This window comes from Ruditapes philippinarum, unplaced genomic scaffold (assembly GCF_026571515.1).
Source record: "Ruditapes philippinarum isolate M1 unplaced genomic scaffold, ASM2657151v2 ctg853_1_1_1_1, whole genome shotgun sequence".
Lineage (NCBI taxonomy): Eukaryota > Metazoa > Mollusca > Bivalvia > Venerida > Veneridae > Ruditapes > Ruditapes philippinarum.
Window position 1 is genome coordinate 206,221 of NW_026863406.1, and position 21,632 is coordinate 227,852.

The window sequence follows — 21,632 nt, forward strand, 5'->3', positions numbered from 1 at the left end:
TCAATGATTTTCACACAAGCAATAAAAGTGCCATACTGACGTGTTTTCTTGTAAACCAGGTCTCGAACTTGATTATTTTATTTACATTAATCTATGTAAAATAAGCAAGAGTTGTAGCCACACATCCTCATCTCGAAAAGTATGTGAGGTACAGATCATGCCTAGATGTTTGCATGTTTATAATTATGATGTTTTTAATGTTGTACTTTTTCTGCAAAATATATGCATGTACCTTTACATTTAATTTTTTATCCTGTTTCAACTGCATAGTTGAGCCGTGTTACGACAAAACCAACATAATGGTTTTGCGACCGGCATGGATCCAGACCAGCCTGCGCATCCATGCAGTCTGATCGAGATCCATGCTGTTCGCTATCAGTTTCTCTACTTGTTATAGGGTTTGTAAGGGAACAGCATGGATCCTGCTGGTCGCAAATGTTGATTTTGTCATGATGCGTCGCATATGTTTGTATGAAGTAGTGTGGCTGTACAAATCAATGTTTTAATTGTGGCAAACGGAGAAACTTTCGAACATAAGATGCTCTTTATGTTAAAACAACATATTTTCACTATAACATGACATATTTTATCCGAATATGTAGGGTATCAAAATTTCTACATGTTAATTATTTTACCACTACTACAGTATTAAAGTTTTTACGATACAAGTTGACCATCAATGATATATTAGGTCTATGTCTATTTGTGCTGAAATTTTTTTTATGAAAATAACTTATAATAAGTTATTGTATGTGAAGGTACTAGTCGGATGTAAAATTTTGTAACCTATTTACATGTACCATGAGATTGTATGATCCAAAGTCAAGATCGAAAATCAGATATTCTCAGTCACGGTCACTTTATTTTCAATTTTAAAAAATTGGGCATTTTTGTAAACGTTTTTACTTACTTTATTATGGTTGTAAACAAGGGTCATGAAACCTTTTGTATGATTGCAACATGTAGTTGTTAAATGTATTTGTGAAGTGATTTTGCATACATTTTTTGGTAAAGATTTGTGATAGTAATTATGGAGCCTAACTTACTTTTAAAGGGTCATTTGGCTGACCAACCTTTGTTCCTGTTTGTCTATTGTTTGCATTTTCCTTCAATGAAAGTTTATCCATTCATAGTTAAGTCAAGGCACTTTTCCTTTTGTTTCAGTAGATGATCAGTATTAGTTGCCTAAGATAATACACTGAACATGTTCCTGCTTAGCTGTGTTTATTAACCTTTGTTTAATGTAAAAATATTACAATATTGTTTTGTCTAAATCCGTATTTATCATTTATAAAAAAAGTTTAAAGTACCCTTTGGGATATTTTTATCCTTTAACAAAATTTGATATTTTTTTAGTTAAATTTTGTAAATTTTTAGTGTATTGGATGTAAAAATTTCAGAGTTTTTGCCATATTATTTTAAATTTAAAGATATTTTTTCTGTACATTTTAAACGACTGTATTTTGCTACTGTTAAAATTGTATTCGAAATTAAAATTTTCACACTGATGAAATTCAAAACACATTAATTAGAACAGATATAAAGAATTGTTGATATTTTATGGATTTTGTATGTTAATATCCTCAGCACTTTTCATATAAATCTTGTATACATCCTGTATAGAAGTCCTTGAATCTTCATTTAGTTATAAGTTTATTAACGGGCATGTCATTTAGATATATTTATATCCTACTTATAAAATGATACAAAAAAAAACACACAGTAATTATTATATTATTTAATTATAAATTTCCTACTTGGTTGTGATCTACTGTAGCAAAGAAGAGTTGTTGGGAAATTCTTATATTTTTATCGCCCACTGTGTTCATTCAGTTTGGATCATTGTACATGTAATAAGAAATTATTAACATGATTTATTAACTCTTACCTTGCTAAAACCAGCAGTAATTGGCTGATTCCACTAGAATATAGCCCTGGGTAGCCTGCACATCCAGTTTGAAAATGGACTGTTCCAAAAATGGAAGCTGGACAAGTCCATTGAAGAAATTCAACAGGTTACGTGTTTTTTCGTTATCTGAATTAGGCAGTGCTGTATATCACCAGATATTTTTTCACCTGGAATACTTTTTGAAAAAAAATATGTACCAAAATTGTAAACTATTCTTCGATGTTCTTTTTTTTAAAGAATTCACATGGTATGACCTCATTTTCAGTTGACAGTTTAACTACATGTATACATTTTGAAGCATGCACTTGATGGAATAGATAATAAAACTTTTCCTAAAAGTAGATAAAATTTTGTCTTTTTTGTAAATTTAGAAAGTTACCATTTATGATTATTAGACCATTTTCTATCAACAAAATGTGTTTCTGTTCAGTGGTGTTATATTCAATGGGACAAGATTGAAGCTAAATCAGTTTTTCTGAACTTTGGTGTTCTACTTTGGTCTTTCTCAACAAGTAAAGTTGAAAAATTTCTGTATGACCTATACAGTGTTTGTATGATTTAAAAATCCAAACAAAACGTGTAGCCACTGTATCAGTCGGTTACCCACAGTATATATGAGCCGCGTCACGACAAAACCAACATAGTGCGTTTGCGACCAGCATGGATCCAGACCAGCCTGCGCATCCGCGCAGTCTGATCAAGATACAGCTGTTCGCTATCAGTTTCTCTAATTGTAATAGAGTTGGTAAGCGAACAGCATGGATCCTGATCAGACTGCGCAGACCGGTCGCAAACAGTGCCAAACACACTATGTTGGTTTAGTTGTGACGCGGCTCATATATGTAAGGAATATATGCTGTGGGTAGTATGTACGGGATATATGCAGTGGGTAACCAAAGATGAGTATAAGTAGTACCTACCTATTTGAACAGAGTATACAATGGGGAACATTTATACACATATCTTAAAAGTAACATAGTTTGCACCAACCAGTGTTCAAGGAATATAGCAATTTTGAAAATTTGATAAAGTTTAGTGGGTGCTATAGTTTTGAAAATATAAACAATACTAGAGTGTGATAGTTCATAATGACATCCATATATCTGTATGATGCATATTACCTTCTGTAGATGAATATTCAGAACTGAAGATTTTGCATCATATCTTCAGTTTGTATATGACCAGTTTTCAATCAAAAGTTTCAGACATTTATTCAAATAATCTCAGTACAATTTACAGTAGATGTTATTGTGTGCTTATTAAAGTAACATGCAATTATCTCATTATTGTAAGCCTTGATCCATGTAGGCATGTTGAAATGTTATATATTACTTTGATGCACTTGATGTTGCCCAGGTTATTATTGTGTGCACGTCTGAAAAATGTAAAAAATTTGATTTTTTGTATTTCCTTTATAGAGTAGTGGCGACATACAGGGATCACTTCACCATTGTCTGTCTGTCCATCTGTCTGTGCATCACAAAACATGTCCGGACTTCTCCACAAAAATTATTTGTGCAATTTCATCCAAAATTTATAGGAATAACCAGTACCAAGTCTAGTTGTGCATACCACCAGCATTTTCTGGTCAAGAGTTTATGGCCCTCTAATGATTTTTATTTCAGAAGTTTGTCCGGACTACTTTTATACCACTAATGCAATTTCAATGAAACTTTACTGTATTGATTGCAATGATTGGTAGCTCAAGTACATTATGGTCAAGTCATGGCCCTTGAATAACAAATGTGTTTTGGCTCGTTAATGATTTTTGTGTCTCCTGCTGCACAGTAGTTGCAACATGCAGTTGGCTATCTTAAGGTGACACGTGTTCACTGATCGCTCTTGTTTAAATAACACAATATTAATGTTACCAATATTGATGATTGTGTTCAGGTGTTGAATTTGATGTTGCAAGAATTCTCTTCTACCTTAAATATACAATGCATGATGTTTTGTATATTTCTATACAACAGGATATACATGTAGTATACAAAATGTATTCAAGAATGTTAATGTATCACCTATCTTACTGAAAAATGGTGTCAGTCCTCATCACAGGTGCTAGGCGCTTAAATGTTTGTATACAGACTGCTCTACTATTAATGCTTGTATGTTTTTACAATAAATGTTTCAGTAAAACTTTCAACATTCTGCAATTAGAGGTTCAGAAATGCAGACACATCAAATAAATGAAGATAAAATCAAAGAAGATCCCTTAAGGTCCACTAAATGCTCTCTTAGAAATAAGAATAGATGCTCCCTAACCTGCACATTTGGTAAGTTTTTTTTTCAAAGCAAAATCTGTAAATAAAGCCATGGACAAGTGTATGACCCCAGTGACCATGACCCCAGTGACCCAGATTTTTCACCTTACCTAAGTTTTAATATATTTGTCAGCTGGAATAAACTTGAACATACAGTTGCAGAGGTTCGGCAAACAACTATAAATGTGCTCGATATGCAACAATATAAATAGGATTCTTAGGAAAAATGGTGTTGAACTATGAAACATAAAGTTGATTAATATTTATCTTCAATTATTTCAAGTACTTGCATCAGGTTTCAAGATTTTACTTGGAACCGATTAATGAAATAAGCCGCGTCACGACAAAACCAACGTTATGCGTTTGCGACCAGCATGGATCCAGACCAGCCTGCGCATCCGCGCAGTCAGATCAGGATCGCTATCAGTTTCTCTACTTGAAATAGGGTTTGTAAGCGAACAGCATGGATCCTGATCAGACTGCGCGGATGCGCAGGCTGGTCTGGATCCATGCTGGTCGCAAACGCATTATGTTGGTTTTGTCGTGACACAGCTCAAATAATGAATAACAGTGCCAATGACCATCTGCATTTCACTGGGAGAAAGTTATACCACTATGACTATAACAACAACACATTTAAGGCCTAAATAGTTTTATTAAATGAAACAAATTCACTAAACTTACATGTAAGTTATTACATCAAGATGGCAGGAATGTCCAAAAATAAAATGCTTAATAAATTATCTGTCAAACATACATGTATGTGACTATATCCTGTATCTTAAAATGGATTTTTTTTCTTCTTAAAAGAGAAGTAGCTAATAGAACAGAACCTACTTGATAAAAGATTATCATTATAAAATGCAGTAGGAAAAAAACTTCTTTATTTATGTTAAAGTTAGCATAATAAGACACTTTTTAGATTACTTCCAAAATCATATAATATTGGTATTTACATAAAAATAAAACATACCAGAAAACCTTAGAAAGTTGAGACTGTTTTATAGAAGAATGGCCTGATTTTTTTTTTGTACAAAATGGTTGACTATATACAAAAAGCATGTATATATAATAATGCCTGTATAAATCTTTGTTTTATGATTATTTACAAACGTAGAAAACAATTCTATGACCTGTATTTATGTGAATTTTTATCTCGGCTTTTACTTTACCATCTTCCTACTTCTACAATTTTTATGTTTTTCTTTGTATGGAGCATAAATTTCATTGCGACAAATGTTTGATGTATGCTGATTGAAGAAAAAAAAAATGCAAAAAAGAACGAGTACGTAAAATATAGCACTATTAACATAGCAATGATTTTCTCTTATAAATCTATCATTACAACATTTCTTTATAGCCTCTGACCCTGTGGCCTACGACCATGGGCCTTCAACCCTGGGGCATATGTTATAAAGAAATTTTCAAAGCTCAATGATCACTCAAATACTGCACAAACATTGTTCTTTAACATTCTTTAACATTTATGATAATTTTCTGCATAGATTACTGTTCATCTATATTTTTACTGTTTGACACTGTGACCATATCACTTTCATCCTTTAACATATGATTTATAGATACAAGATTATAGAAAATGCACAAATTATACAAAATTCTAAACAAAGTTTCGATTTTAACAATTAGTTTTCGCATATACTGGAAATTAAATCTATTATTATCTTATTTCAGGTCAAAGTAACTTTTACATACATGCATCCATTTCATTAATGTATTTTGATTATTCAACATTTCTTGTGACCTAAAGTTTATAGCGAAGAAATACTGTTTCTAAAAACAAACGTTTTGTACTTTAAAATGGAAGAAAATTTTAATAGAGCAAGATCAAAGTATCAAAAACAGAATGTTAACATGGTAACAGTCAACTTGAACATATTGAAAAAGCTATACAACTTAGAGAGATTTAGTATCTACATTTAACTAAAAAAATAATAATATCTACTCGATGTAAAGGGTTTTATAGTGTCCTTTTTTTTTAGTTTAAAAATATCAATTCTTTTCACGAGCGATCTTGTAAGTGTTTAAAGGTTGAAGCCGCTGCCAGCTCTTTTCTGAACCTGGGAGTACTCTGAGTAGCTTTCACGACCTTCATGTTGGACTGATGGAACAGCAACGACAGTTGGCTGTATAGCCAAGGACCTCTTCGACATTGTTTCAGCACCAAATCCATTCAACTCCGCTGTAATTAAAGTGAAATAAAATTCAATATAACTACATAAATATAATCTACAAGAAAAACAACAAGAATATTGTTGACACAAGTAGATACAGCTCTTTGATGCTGACTTAACATAATTAACAAGAGCTGTCCTGTCTGCAAGACAGTGCTTTCGGCTATTCTCAGCGCTGGACAGGAAGAAAAGGGGCATACCTTTGTAAAAAGGTTAACTCAGAGTTTTGGAACATGTGCTCATCATGTTACATAACCACAGAACAAGTGTGTGAAATTTCAACCCATTCTCTTCAGTTGTTTTGGAGATACCAGCTTGCACAAAAAAACTTAACCAAAGTGTGCCGATGAAGCTGATGCCAGGGTGAGCACAATTGCTCTCCATAATCTTCCAATAGTCATGCTAAATTGAAGAACCTCTAGGTTCCGAACATTTAGCTGTTCTTTTAAGCTATTTTTGCCCTGAGGAAGTTTTTATTAGTAAACAATCTGACAATTTCTAAAACTAACTAACTTATTAATTTTTAAGCCCATGTGACCCTAAATTTACGAAAGGGACATCCAAGAATGTGAATGTTTGTAATTTAGCAGATTGTTGGATAATATCTTAATTTTTTCATAACATACATGTATATATAATCATAGTTGCTTTCAATTTATGCAGTATTTTCTGCCATAAAAATTCAATGTAAAGATTTTTGACAGGTTATATAGCCATGTACAAATAGTTATTTATGATTTATATATAACCCAATATATATAATCCACATCTCATGGCAATGGTTATATAAGTTGTCAGCTGTTTCTACTGGACCATATTACACGCCAATCATCTTCATAACTAATTACATGACAATAGATAAGGGAAAAACCTGCCCAATCCTTACTTGCTATAATAGGGACCAATGTCAATTTTAAAAAGGAATTAAAAATCAAAGATTTCCAAATTTTGGAAAGATACCAACTTGGCCAATGAATGAGTTTGTCATCAGTTTGTTTTGCTAACTATGAATTCAATTGGCAACATAGCTTCTGCCGAACCTGTTTTCATATCAAAGCTTGGAAGAAACATGAGGCTCATCATAAATTAGTTGACAAGATTAAAGGTATTCAAATTTTTTGTCAATAAGCTCCAAAGGTCCCTAATTGAGTTCTTGGCAAATTCATTTATAATTTTTCACAAGGACTGTATGATGAGAAAACTAAAATCAAGGTCTATAATCCTTTTTTACTTTTAGATATTCTGGCCTTTCTGGGAGACTCGCAATTTATCTGCACAAACTTAACCCTAATACCTAAGGATGCCTAACAGACCAAGTTAAATAATAATCTATCTTAAACACATTCATGAGAAATTGTCTAAAGATTTAATTTAAATTAAATAACCTTTGAATGGTTAACCATATTTTTAAACAAGGGACTTTCTAAGAAAATGATGATCTAACCATTGAGTAATGAGATAGAGGTGTTAACTCTTAGCCAGCTGGTGGCAACTGAATTTACCCATGTGACCAGCACAAACACAATGAGCCGACACATCTGTACTGTCCGATCATGGTCTGCATTGGCCGTTATTCAATCAGTACTTATTTTTAAATGTTCCCTAGAAATAATGAACTGCGTTGTCCATAGGCGGAGAAGTCCATTTTAGATATTTAGTGTAGCAGCAGTTAAAAAGGTCCCTTTTAGTTGACCCGTTTTGGGGCCAAATGGAAAGCATGTTGTAGGGATGCTTCACAACAAATTTGAAATGAATTTAACAGGTACAAGAGAAGACCACTCTTACGCATAATGATGTTACAACAGACAATGCCGACAGATGTTAGAGTATCTCCCCTTGCCATTCAGTAACTCTAACTTTGGTATAATAATGGAAAAATTAAACTTATTGATATATAGTAAATACTTACACTTTGTCACGGCACCAGATGAAGTGTACATCTCAATCTTTGCTCGTTTTGAGGCCAGGAAGAAAGCTAATATTGCAAGGATTGCAGCATCGAAAATGCCAAGGATGGCCAAGATATAAGCCCAGCGAATGTTACAGTCGCCCATACGGTACTTTCCGGAGCTCTCACCACATATCGTCTGAAGTTGGTTATTTTCCCAACCACTGGGGTATATCACACAGGCAAGGAACATAAAGATTGCTGAAAATAGATAGATGATACATTCAAAAACATGTACAATAGAAATAGAATAACCTTTGGTAGTTTATATTGAAAAAGGCACAGATACTGAAAAACTTGTACCTATATTTTTAAGGTAATTTGTTAAAACCATTCCACTCAGACACATACCAATTCTAAAGCTAGTTTAGCCAGTTCCTTAGTTGGGGGTTATGGGAGGAAGATGGGGCAAGATTAAAATATAAAAATATTTTTCACTGTTGCACATTAGAAATAGAGCTGGAACTAAAGGTATATGGTATTCATATTGACATCCTCTAGATAACTAAGAACATGTTCACAATTACTGTTTGTATCACAATATTTCTACCCTGTTATTAACATTTACATGTTCAGGTATATTATATATAAGGTAATTTTAAGTGTATATAGTGAGTGCCATTTAAAATTAAGTTTTTACATTTGACAAATTATTTCGAATACTTAGTTATTACCAACTTATTTTAGTTTGCATGATTACCGGTATGTTGAAAACTATAAGCTTATTGAAACACTAACCCACCAGTACTAAGCAACAAGTGTAAAGATTCTTGCTTACAGAACAACCGGGTTTGAACCTACCTCCTGGAGTTTTGCAGCTTTCATTTCAATGCAATAACTTCTTTTACCTAAATTTAACACAGTTTTACATATGTAATTATGGGTATGCCCAAAAAAAAAATACAACCATGAAAAAAAATCATTGATACACCCTTCCTTCTTACTCATTCCACACATCACTTACTTAAATTTTGTCAATGACATCAAACTGTGAAAAGCAATCAGTTTCTTTTGTATGATATTGTTGAAATTCTTATTGACTTGAACAATATAATAAATGGATTACTTTCAGTCATATGATAACACATCGTATCAGACTGTGCACATTCAATGAAATATCAAAAGACAAGCCCATGTACACTCACCAGATATTATCTCAAAAATTCCAACTAGCATGAAAACTGCAGTTTTCTTAAAACAAAAGAACAACAATAAAGCAGCAACAGATATCAACATCAGCAACGCCGAGACACCAACAAAAAATGTCGTTGCTCTGTAAGCGTCATTTATAAGAGAGTCGAAATCTGTGAAACTTCCATCGCAATCGTAACGTAATTCTATATTGTTCGGGTAACAACTTTTGTAAACTCCATGATGTCCATATCCAGGACTTTCTGGGGTATCACCAATCCACTGAGGCTGTACGAAAACAACAACATTAAAAGTTGCCCAAATAATTGTCAACACTGCCCAAAGAACACAGACAGCTCTGTACTCCCGCATGTAACGAAAATGGTAAATTCTTGCCGTGTCCGGATTATACTGTTGCTCCATTGTTATTCCCGTGTCCCCTTTATTTAGTTAGATCCAACTTTAAACTTGTTAGGGGAGTAAAAATGTCCCTTATTTACACAAGGGTGAGGCCAACACACAACTTCTAGTTCATGTATGGATCACTGTTATGCTTGAAGTACAAATCTATTAATAACATAGGATTTAGTCAATAGCGGCGAAAAACTGGTAGAACAAGTTTCACGATATCGTGTTCACTCATGCAATCAACAGGTAACTATATGGTAAAAATAGACGAAGGTGATTTAAAAATAACTACGGATTTTCCATGCAGCGAAGTGACAATTGTAGGTAAAGGGAATTAACTTTTGCGCTACTAACCGCCAAAACGACGTTCGAAGTTAAAACCGCCAAAACGAGAACTTTTAAAAAATTTAACCACGTTTCTTATATAGATTAGAGAGTAATCAACTACTGGTACTAACAGAACTTGCCACTCTTTTTATCGCCAGTATTTTTGGAACATTCACTTATATAGATGAACTCCGATCTCGGATACAACGCGCTATGCAATATTTAAATTAGTTATCATCGTAAATTGGGTAGCCATTTCAACGTGGTGTTATTACCCTATATTTAAAAAATTATACTGTCGTATATCAATTTATGAAAAGTTATTACAAAATCTTCATATTTTCTTTCAAACTATTGCGATGACAGCGGTGAACCAAATGCAATGCATCAAGATACAAGAGCTGACAGGACAGCGTGCTTGACTGTTCTTGGAGTTTGACAGTAAAACAAGTAGAATTTTCTAATTTCAAAAAGCGCCATTATTATGTCAAAATCCATGTTAGAATTGTGGTCCTTTGACAATGACCTCCTATTATTTTCTCAACTGTGTGAAGTTTCAACCCATTCCCTTAAATAGTTTTGAAGATACCGACTTAGAAGCAAAATCTTAATCAAAGTGCAACGCTGGCACATGGGTGAGTACAATAATCCCTATTCTTTGGATAGACAAAAATTAAAATTATAGTATTAATTTTATATTGAGCTGTACACAATGTACAGTATAGATGTTTTAGATTTTATGCCAAAATTAGGGATGACAATCCCACGACTTGAGTTAATAAAAGCCATCATGATCCTACTGATAAATTCAATGCCTTTTAAAATGCATATCATCATTATACCTGCATTTGATGGGAAAATAGAATGCATATTTTGATTATTTTCTACTCTTTTTTTTGTACACAGCAATAATATATAAAGTTCCTATTGAAACTATTTTGCATAATTATTAAATTTATTGCAGGATCCAGTTTTTTTCTATTTTTGATCATGACAATTATTTAAAATCTACTGCCATGGGAATGACATTCAATAAATTGTGCATTTATAATCCATGTTTTAGAGCAGCACGGGTTACATCTATAGAGGTGAACATTTGAGCCAAGTTCAAAGAAAATCCTTCAATGAGTATTATAGAAATCATAGAGCAGACAGAAAATTGTCTGAGATTTGACCTTCAAGTGTGACCTTGACCTTTAGTGTTTTTTTGTATTTTTTTAAGTTGTTAAAGGGTCCTACTCAGTAGGACTAATTGACAGTCGGCTTATTAGTATAGGAGGGAAATGAGAGTACAAATGAGTCTGTTTTATGACCTTATACTGTTATAGTATAGTTTTCTCTCCAAAGAGCCATTTCCACGGAATACTGTAGTGAACTTAAAATATACTCGAGATCTCAAAAATATTAATATAAAGCTATTCACATACAAATGATATACAATTCAATTAAAAATGATATATTTAAAAATGTAGAGCAATATACATGAACTAGCTATAATGTCAAATGATTAAATCTTTAATCATATCAATATATTGCTAATGAAATGTCACATCAGATGTTTAGTTATTATATGAGAAGTTTTTTGACCATTTAAGTCATCTCACCAAATGAACACATAACCATTCTATCATTCTTAAACCTCATATTTCTAAATTAGAAAAAGTCTTTGAAAGACCTTATTTAAAGGTTTTCATCATGTAAGACAAACAGTAAAAGATTATAATATAAAAGAATAATATTAAAGGAAGAATTTGCCTTTATTTGGTCATTGATGAATATAATTAGGGCGAATAAATCATAATATAGGAAGTGATGTCAAATATGTAAAAGAGTTCTGTCAAAAAGAATCTGTACTAAGTGACCTCAGTCCATGACCTGTTGGAACCATCATTATAGCCTATGCCATCAGTAAAGAGTTGACCTGGCTGATAGTACTGATAATGGCCAAATTTTTGTTTTTTTTAAAATTGAAATCCCTTAAAATCTTAAATGAACCATTTCAAATTAAAAGCAGGGCAAATCCTGCAGGTTAAAATGTAAAGCACTGTTAAATTGGCATGATTCTCATTTTTTTTTTCATGATCAAGTTGAGCTCAATGAATTGAGTATATTTTCTCAAAAATTGACTGTTATAATGGTGATTGACTAAAAGTTGATAAACTGGAAAATGATCACATTAAGATATATAAATATGTCTAAAATATAAAAAGACTGCTCCACTCTTTTTATAAATTGACATTACAGATAAATTCTGATGGTAACCGCAGCTTTCAAAAAATTTCATTGGGAAGGAATTATGATAAAATAGAAATTGACTTTCACCTGTACACTCAATATATATATACCTTTGGATGGGCAGCCTAATTATCGTTTGAATTTTGTTATGTTTGTATTTTCCCTTAAGAAAGAATTGGGCATGCACAAAATCATAAGTATAAACTGTTAAAACTTATTTAAAAATAACGAGATTATTCATTTTTCTGGAATGTTTTATTCTGTTAATGTACGATATTCATATGTGTTAAAGTAGCAAAGACATTTTATGTTACCTATGTTACAACTATTTTAAAGAATCAAGATTATGGGAAAAAAATGTAGGTTTGCTGTTAATAACTTTTTATAAAAATACAATATAAGATTTAACGTAATTACTCTTAAAGGGATATATAGCCTGGTATTACTTTTGGAGCAACTTGGATCAAGGGCACAACATTCTACTTGTAATTTTAAGTGTCAATTATGATACTTTCAAGTAATCCATTCAGGGTCAGGTTGAGACATATAAAAAGTAATGTCGAAGTGGGAGAAAATATCCGACATTCATGATTTGATGCTTCAGTAGTTAAAATGTTGTATCTAGTTTATCAAGTAGATCTACACCAGTAGTTTGATTGATGTGTTAGTGTGGGCACAGAGGCTCAAAATTTTAACAATATAATTTGCCCTAATTTCATGATGTATATTAACACACAGTATATGAATATATTCTGATATATGATCATTGTTTACTGATAGAATTTCAAGCTCCTGTATTTGTGAAAGTAAAGTAATTAGCAGTAAGATGTATATAATGCCACCTACCCATAACCTGAATATCGCCTACCCATAACCAACACTGGCAAATCCTTCAAAAGAGGTTTTAGTGATTTTAGAGATTGAGTTTCTTTTACAACAATTGAATAAATCTACAGAGTTTGTTTGATTGACAAATACTACTAGTAATTTCTGAAAACTGAAGATTCAGTGAGATTTAGTCTTTTTATTTATGAACTCTCCTGGTTAAATCATGCTGCCACCGAGCCTAAAATCATTTACCTACTTGAAGTATATCATTCAACAAACCTAACATTCTGTATATAGTTTGAGAAAGGAGTAAATGAGGACCGCTACATGCAGAACCCTTAATTTGCTGGTCACTCCAAAAAAATTAATTAAGTAAGGCAAATGTTTATCACTTGATATCATAAAGTTAAAAATCATTTTGCTTGTTTCTGGAAAATGTTTGTAATTTATCAAGTATACAGTACTAATTTCAGCAAATTTTAGTTTGGATAGGCCGGCATGACTTTTTTCTATAAATACTGGATTTATTTTCTTTGAGTGATAATAATGAAAATAAGTATGTCATAATTTTCAAACCACAAGATGAAAATAAGTCTTGTATTTATAGTAAAAACTTGAATTTTCTGTTAATTATGTACATTTTCTCTTTTAGACATTACAGTTTGAAAGATTTCCCCTAAAATTTTGTGTATTGGCTGAATTTAGAAAATAGTCTGCCAACACACCAGTGAAAATACAGAAAATATGTTTCACTGCAGTGAAAAATAAAATTTTTCAATGAAAATACTGAAAATGAAAATACGCTTTATATTCCATTCATATTTCTCAATATTTTATTTATAAGATAATATGATGAATGAGAGTATTAGCTATAAAGATTTTATCATGGTGTCCGATGTATATTTTTTGTGTCATATGTCTTTACATTGTCAACATCTTCGGATCTAACTAATCTTAAGAATTAGTTTTTTTTGTATCTTTAATATGCACAAACCACACATCTGTGAAAAATAATTTTCAGGGGGTCAGCAAATTGATAACTATGTATCCTCCTTTAAATAAATATAATGCAGCCCATGAATATGAACTTAAGGAGAGTGAAAATTAATATTCCCAGGAAAATATACATACATCTTGTGACTATTGCATCTGGAATCCGGAATTATGCTTTGGGATCAGTCATAAAATCTGACACATTTAAGTTTGAAAAAAAATTTTTTGTTCATTTGCTGTTTATAAGTTAAAAATCCCATATTTGAGAGAGAAAAAACCTCAGGATAAAGGTTTTCTTAAACTTTATAAATCTGAATAATATTGCGGAAAGCTACTTAAAAAGGCAGATTATTTTAAAATATTTGATGCCAAACTAGTAGGTAAACATTGACTGGCAATACCATGGATGATGAAGTATACAATGTAATCATATATTGAAGTAGGCCTCTTAAACATTGTTAGCTTTAAATTCTTACCTAAAAAAAGTGAAATATTTTAATATCAAATAAATACCAGTTTAAATGAGTTTAAGTTTGAGTAAAGGCATTCACCATTTTGTAAAAAAAAAATCTTGTATTAGGAATGACGATGTGATGTCCAAATTTCACTGGAAATATTATACCATAGACACTGAAATATCAGTTTAAATGAGTATAAGTTTGGGTAAAGGCATCTCCCCAATAAGTAATTAAACATCAGATATTCACAATGTGATCTGAAAATATCATGCCATACACAATGAAATAGTAGGAACCCATCCATCCATTCTTAGATGAACAAATATCTTGGCTCATCAGTCCTAGAACTGTACGTTAGATGCATGAAAACTAGACAAATTTTAAAACTGAAATTCTAAGGGAGATTATTCTTGAAATATAAGTGCCAATATGAAAATAAATGGGGGATAATTCTGATAATTCTTGAAATATAAATGCCAATATGAAAGAAAATGGGGGATAATTCTGGTAACTTTTTAAATATAGTGCCAGTATGAAAGTTAAAGGGGGATAATTCTTGAAAGGGACAGAATTTTTAAACCTTTACAAATTGTATTTTAAAGTGAGTAAGCATTTTAAATCTGAAGTATGCTGCAGAAGTTATTACCACTAAACCTGTTAATTTTTTTTTAAAGAATCTGGCCTGCTTTGAATAAGGAATAATCCATTAAAAGATGAGGGATTTCATTACCAAAATACAAAAAATAGCTACCACAGTTTAGAGACTGCATGGAGTGCACACTTGCCTGGCTTTATACTGGTGCCAAAGGATTATCATTTTTGTTTCAAAGCATTTTTAAGGATAGACATTCATTCTTACAAAACATTTAAATGTGTAACAGCAGGGATTTTTAAAGAGCTTCAATCTGATGAACTTATCAAATCATAAACAGAAAAGTAAGAAAAGCTTAGCCTCTGTGTCAATGTGGGAGTCAAACTTGAAACCACTAGCTTTCAAACAAATGAGCCGCGTCATGACAAAACCAACATAATGGGTTTGCGACCAGCATAGATCTAGACCAGCCTGAGCATCCGCTCAGTCTGATCAGGATCCATGCTGTTCGCTTACAACTATATAACAAGAAGAGAAACTGATAGTGAACAGCATGGATCCTGATCAGACTGCGCGGATGCGCAGGCTTGTCTGGATCCATGCTGGTCGCAAACACACTATGTTGGTTTTGTCGTGACACGGCTCAAATAAACAATGCTCTTTACCATTTAAGCCAATGACATAGTAGTAAGACTTTGTATTTACAGCAATTAAAGCATACAAATTATCAGAATGTTTAGCCGAAACCTAATTACATGCAACATTAATATTTTTACTGTATTAAAAGTTTTAGACTGTCTTCACAGTCTATAAAATCCTTCTTAAAACCAGTTTTAGATAGATATCTAAGTAGGTATAATCAGTGCACCGTAGATGAATGAATGCCAAACAATTAATAATTTTAGTAGTGTATTATTACATTTTCACACTTATAGTAAATCATTTTATATTTCAAAGGATGAATATGATATATTCTTGCATAGTCTTGCATTATCCTTCTCAAATGGTTTGATCTGAAATGCGATACTCGACAGTACGATGATGAAAACGCGAAATCACGAAACTACGATGGTGAAAACGCGACAGTACGATGGTGAAAACACGATAGTTTATCGCGTTTTCATCATCGTAGTATCGTACTGTCGCGTTTTCATCATCGTACTATCGCGTTTTCATCATCGTGCTTTCGCGTTTTCACCATCGTAGTTTCGTGATTTCGCGTTTTCACCATCGTACTATCGACTATCGCGTTTTAGATCAACACATTCATAGGCGATGGCCCTAACGGCATTCCGTATATTCTTGCATAGTCTTGCATTTTCCCTCTCAAATTTTATCACTATATTATATATGTAGTAAGCATGGATATTTATTCTTTAAAATGCCTTTGTATAGTGTGTATTACAATTCTTTGAAAATAGCACCTATGCAGCAAAAGAATTTAATAAATCATTTGAAGCATGATATAAGATAAATGTTCAAGACCACCTTTTCATCAAACTGGTTTTAACTACTGGTATTTATATAAATGATTATGGGTGCGGCATGGGGGCGAATGCCGACTATAATGTTTGCATTATAGCTATTGTAAAATATTTCACAGTTGCTAATCCTCCGAACAATGTCAGTTTTACTTCAAGGTCGTGATAACTCATTAAAATAAAAATGTGGGCAGAAAGTAGTTGTTATACATTAGTTTTCCCAGGAAAAACGAACAAAGAAGAAAAGAACTACAATACATGTCTTTGCCTCTTTTCTCGCCATTTAGAACATTTTGTCACAATATTTTTTCTAAAACAAATTGTGTTGAAACAGACCATCTCCTTGTAGATGACTGGAGCCATTTATTTGAATTTTCAATTTTTAATGAAACAGTATAAGTACAATTATTTTGGACATAAAATCAATTTGGTAATTGATTTTATCATTTGACCTTCGGAAACTAACATTGATTTAGACAATACTGCCAGTATAAAGCCAGTTATGGCTGCATGGATGTTAGTGGTTCAATTTTTGTATTTTGATACTGAAATACAGTTAGCTTAGAATAGACTGATCAAAATTCAAAGCAGAGCAAATCCAAGAGGTTAAAGATTAATATACCCTAAGATCAATATACATATACTTTAATAGCAATATGCATATACTTTAATATCAATTTGCATATACTTTAATATCAATATGCACATACCTTAACATCAATATACATATTCCATGATATCAATATATACATACTTTAATATCAATATGCACATACCTTAACATTAATATACATATTCCATGATATCAATATATACATACTTTAATATCAATATGCATGTACCTTGATATCAATATGCATATATCTTGATTATCAATATGTATCTTGAAAATAAATTTTGGTAAAGTGCATCTTAATAGCTCCCATTACAAGATTGCAAGATGTCTAAAGTTTACAGATATCTTAAATAGAGAACAGTGTCTCCAGATCAGTATAGAAACATTGTCTTTCTGTAAACAAAATATAGAACATGTATGCAAATTAAATTAAAACTGTTCTTTCTTTTCAATCTTTTCTAATGATACACAAAACCTACCAATTCAATGATACACAAAACCAACCAATTCAATCTTTTCTAATGATACACAAAACCAACCAATTCACTCTTTTCTTATGATACACAAAACAAAACAATTCAATATTTTCTTGTGATACACAAAACCAACCAATTCACTCTTTTCTAATGATACACAAAACCAACCAATTCACTCTTTTCTTATGATACAAAACCAACCAATTCACTCTTTTCTTATGATACACAAACCCAACCAATTTACTCTTTTCTAATGATACACAAAACCCACCAATTCACTCTTTTCTTATGATACACAAAACCAACATATTCACTCTTTTCTTATGATACACAAAACCAACCAATTCACTCTTTTCTAATGATACACAAAACCAACCAATTCACTCTTTTCTTATGATACACAAAACCAACCAATTCACTCTTTTCTTATGATACACAAAACCAACCAATTCACTCTTTTCTTATGATACACAAAACCAACCAATTCACTCTTTTCTTATGATACACAAAACCAACCAATTCACTCTTTTCTAATGATACACAAAACCAACCAATTCAATATTTTCTTATGATACACAAAACCAACCAATTCAATCTTTTCTTATGATACACAAAACCCACCAATTCAATATTTTCTTATGATACATAAACCAACCGATTCAATCTTTTCTTAATATACACAAAACCCACCAATTCAATCTTTTCTTATGATACACTAAACAAACCAATTCAATATTTTCTAATGATACACAAAACCAACCAATTCACTCTTTTCTAATGATACACAAAATAGATAAATACAGAATCCCTAAAGAAACCAACCAATTCACTCTTTTCTTATGATACACAAAACCAACTAATTTGTTCTTTTCTAATGATACACAAAACCAACCAATTCAATCTTTTCTAATGATTTGTTCTTTTTTAATCATATACAAAACCAACTGATAAGAATTCTTTTCTTGATACTCAAATTCTTTACTTGATAAACAAACTCTTTCCTTGACACACAAATTCTTTTTTTGCACAAATTCTTTACTTTGTACAAAAAAATTTTCCTTGGCATGCAAATGTTTTACTTATACACAAATTCTTTCCTTGATACACAATTTTGCCAACTGGTTCATTCTTTTCACATTCAATACTTTGTTTCATTGTTAACTTTCATCTTTAATGTACAATTTGGCAGCATACATTTGAAAATAATAATTATTTGTATATTGTACACAATTTAATTATTATTATTTCCCGTTGAACCACTCATTTCAAGGAGCATCACAACTTCTGGTTAGGGATTTAACACCACAAAATGTTGACGAAATGATTTTTTTTTTTGTAGTTTCTTTAAATAATGTTTCAACTTTTGTCCTTTATTGCACAGACTTTAATTATCAGAAGAATCCATTGGCTCCACTTTTTCTATACTTGACATTGAAAAATTGCAATTATAAGCAAAATGTATGCAACATGATACTGATATAGAATTATAATGACAGCCCTTTTGTGAAGAATTCTGTTACAGGACACTTACAAGTATAATATTGTAAATCTACTTTTTTCAAGTTTAAAAATTAAAGCAGCACGCCTCCAGATTTGTGTTAAAGGTTAAAACAAAAATGGGTGGCTCTAATCAGCTAATATAGGTGCGCCAATACCTTTAATCTATATTTGTTTTTCTGGCACACATATATGGACAATTCTCTTACAATTAGTATTTTTGTACCTTCATGTATGTAAATACACAGTTGTGTGATTGTGCAATAATGTAGAACATAACTAAGCAATTGGACCTTATTTGTTTTATACTATGCATTTGTAAATAATTTTTTATATGTCCTATACCTGATCAAAACATTCTCTGCCTGCATATTAAATATTAAAATGAAAATAATAAAAATATGGTATACACGCTCACCCTGCTATATTTCTTCTATGGATTCCAGTCTAAGATTTCATGATATTTAAGGACAGCCCATTAAATTGATCGTTTAAAGATTTAATGGTTTTTCAATCCATAAATTTACAGACACGGTATTCAATGTGAAATTTGCAGTATTTAGTTTAATACTAAAAATCTGCAGCTTTAGACATGTTAGACGAGTATTTTATTGATTATTTATATTAACATAAGTAATGCGACTAGTTTCATCTTTGCATGATTTTGAAATTTTTGTTAAATATGAAAATTGAAAGTCATCAGATAGTTCTGAATCTTAACATATTGGTATACATTATGTATTTGATCATATAATCAATAACCTTATTCTTTTTAACCTGGGTTATTGAATTTAAATACAACAGGTACTATTTTCATACTTAAGGTATACCTTATCTGTATAAATTTATAGATAATTAAAAATTTCTGAAATTATGTAAATCACTATAAAGAGGTCAAAATATGCAAAAATAGCCCTTACTGCATTAGTGACGCAGTAAAAGTGTAGTTATACATACTGAAAATTTGGTCATTAATCGCACATTACACAGTGTTACATGTAAATTTTTACTAGAATTTTGAATCTTTATACCTTTCCTAAAATCTTAGTGCCTTTTTCTCAGGTTTGATTTTATGAAAATGTTTAAAGTGCCATTGATAATGTGTAAATTGCATTCTTTTGGTAACTTTACAATATTATACTGTTAAATACATTTTCAAATTTTCATAAAAATTAGCATGAACAGTGATGAATCTGGGGATGATCGTGATAAAAACTGAATCAAGCTTACCTGTGATAATCTCTAAAGCTCCACAGATGACGAACACATATCCCTTTTTAAAACAGAAGAACATAACGAGCGCCCCTACTACTATCAGCATGAATAAGGCTGATATGCCCATAAATACTGTTGTTGCTTTGAATTCATCGTTGAGTATGGTGTCGAAAGTCGTGAAGGATCCGGTGCAGGTGTAGGTAGCATCAATGTTATCTGGAACACAGTATTGGTATACTCCAAAATGACCATACCCCGGACTGTCCTCGGTATCACCAATCCACTGTGGCTGTGAGAAAGCAATGCAAACTAGTACACAGAACACAATAGACATGACAGCCCATGCTACTGCTATAGCCCTGTGATTCTTGTTGAAATGATAAGCAAAGAAAAACAGGCTTTCCCTATCATAGCGTTGAAGAGTCATTCTTAATACTTAAAAGTATTGCTAATATCTGACTTAATGAACTTAAAGCACCAAGCTTAATATTGTGTACAGCCTCAGCAAATTAGTCCTCCCAGTCGAAAAGAGCAAGTGTAGAGCTATATCAAAGGAGATCCAAATGATTGTCACACCCCACTGAAATACAGACCAGTTTATCTACCCATGAATTTCACTATTCTATTGATTGTTTGCTGGATTGTGAACCATTCATTTCTTTCCATTGAAAATCTGGTATTTTACATATCTAGGTTTAAGTTTTCTGCTCCAGTGATTGGGGGATATTAATATTTTTATACATGCTTAAAAACATGGTAAAATATGTTTATATGGTATATTACAAGAGTTTGAATTTGAACAACATTTAACCTCCTAACCTTTTGGTCCAGTACATTTAACATAGCCTTAAGACATGTTTAATACATGAGAATACAGTATCCATTATCATACATTTTAAATTGAGAAAAACAGCTTTATTATAAAAATTTTCATATTGATAATATTTTTAACATTTTTTCCATTCTTAATTTCTAAAGCAGTGAAGAAATATTATTATAATTTTGCTTATTTTTTGCTGATACCGAAAGTGATTGATTTATTGGTTTAAACATATTTATTTA

The 21,632-nt window shown here is 31.6% G+C and overlaps 1 protein-coding gene across 2 annotated transcripts; it reads right to left on the reverse strand.

Moving 5' to 3' along the window:
- Positions 1 to 4,808: 4,808 nt before the first annotated feature.
- On the reverse strand, positions 4,809 to 21,124 carry LOC132722041 (LHFPL tetraspan subfamily member 3 protein-like). 2 transcript variants are annotated; one of them, XM_060706438.1, is made up of 3 exons: positions 20,586 to 21,124; positions 8,275 to 8,514; positions 4,809 to 6,373 (listed from the first exon to the last, which is right to left on the reverse strand). In XM_060706438.1, the coding sequence occupies exons 1-3, from the start codon at positions 20,995 to 20,997 to the stop codon at positions 6,216 to 6,218; spliced, it is 810 nt and encodes a 269-aa protein (XP_060562421.1). In that variant the 5' UTR covers positions 20,998 to 21,124; the 3' UTR covers positions 4,809 to 6,215. The 2 variants fall into 2 exon arrangements, with proteins under 2 accessions (XP_060562421.1, XP_060562422.1); XM_060706439.1 differs by lacking the exon at positions 20,586 to 21,124 and adding an exon at positions 9,459 to 10,010.
- Positions 21,125 to 21,632: the final 508 nt, after the last annotated feature.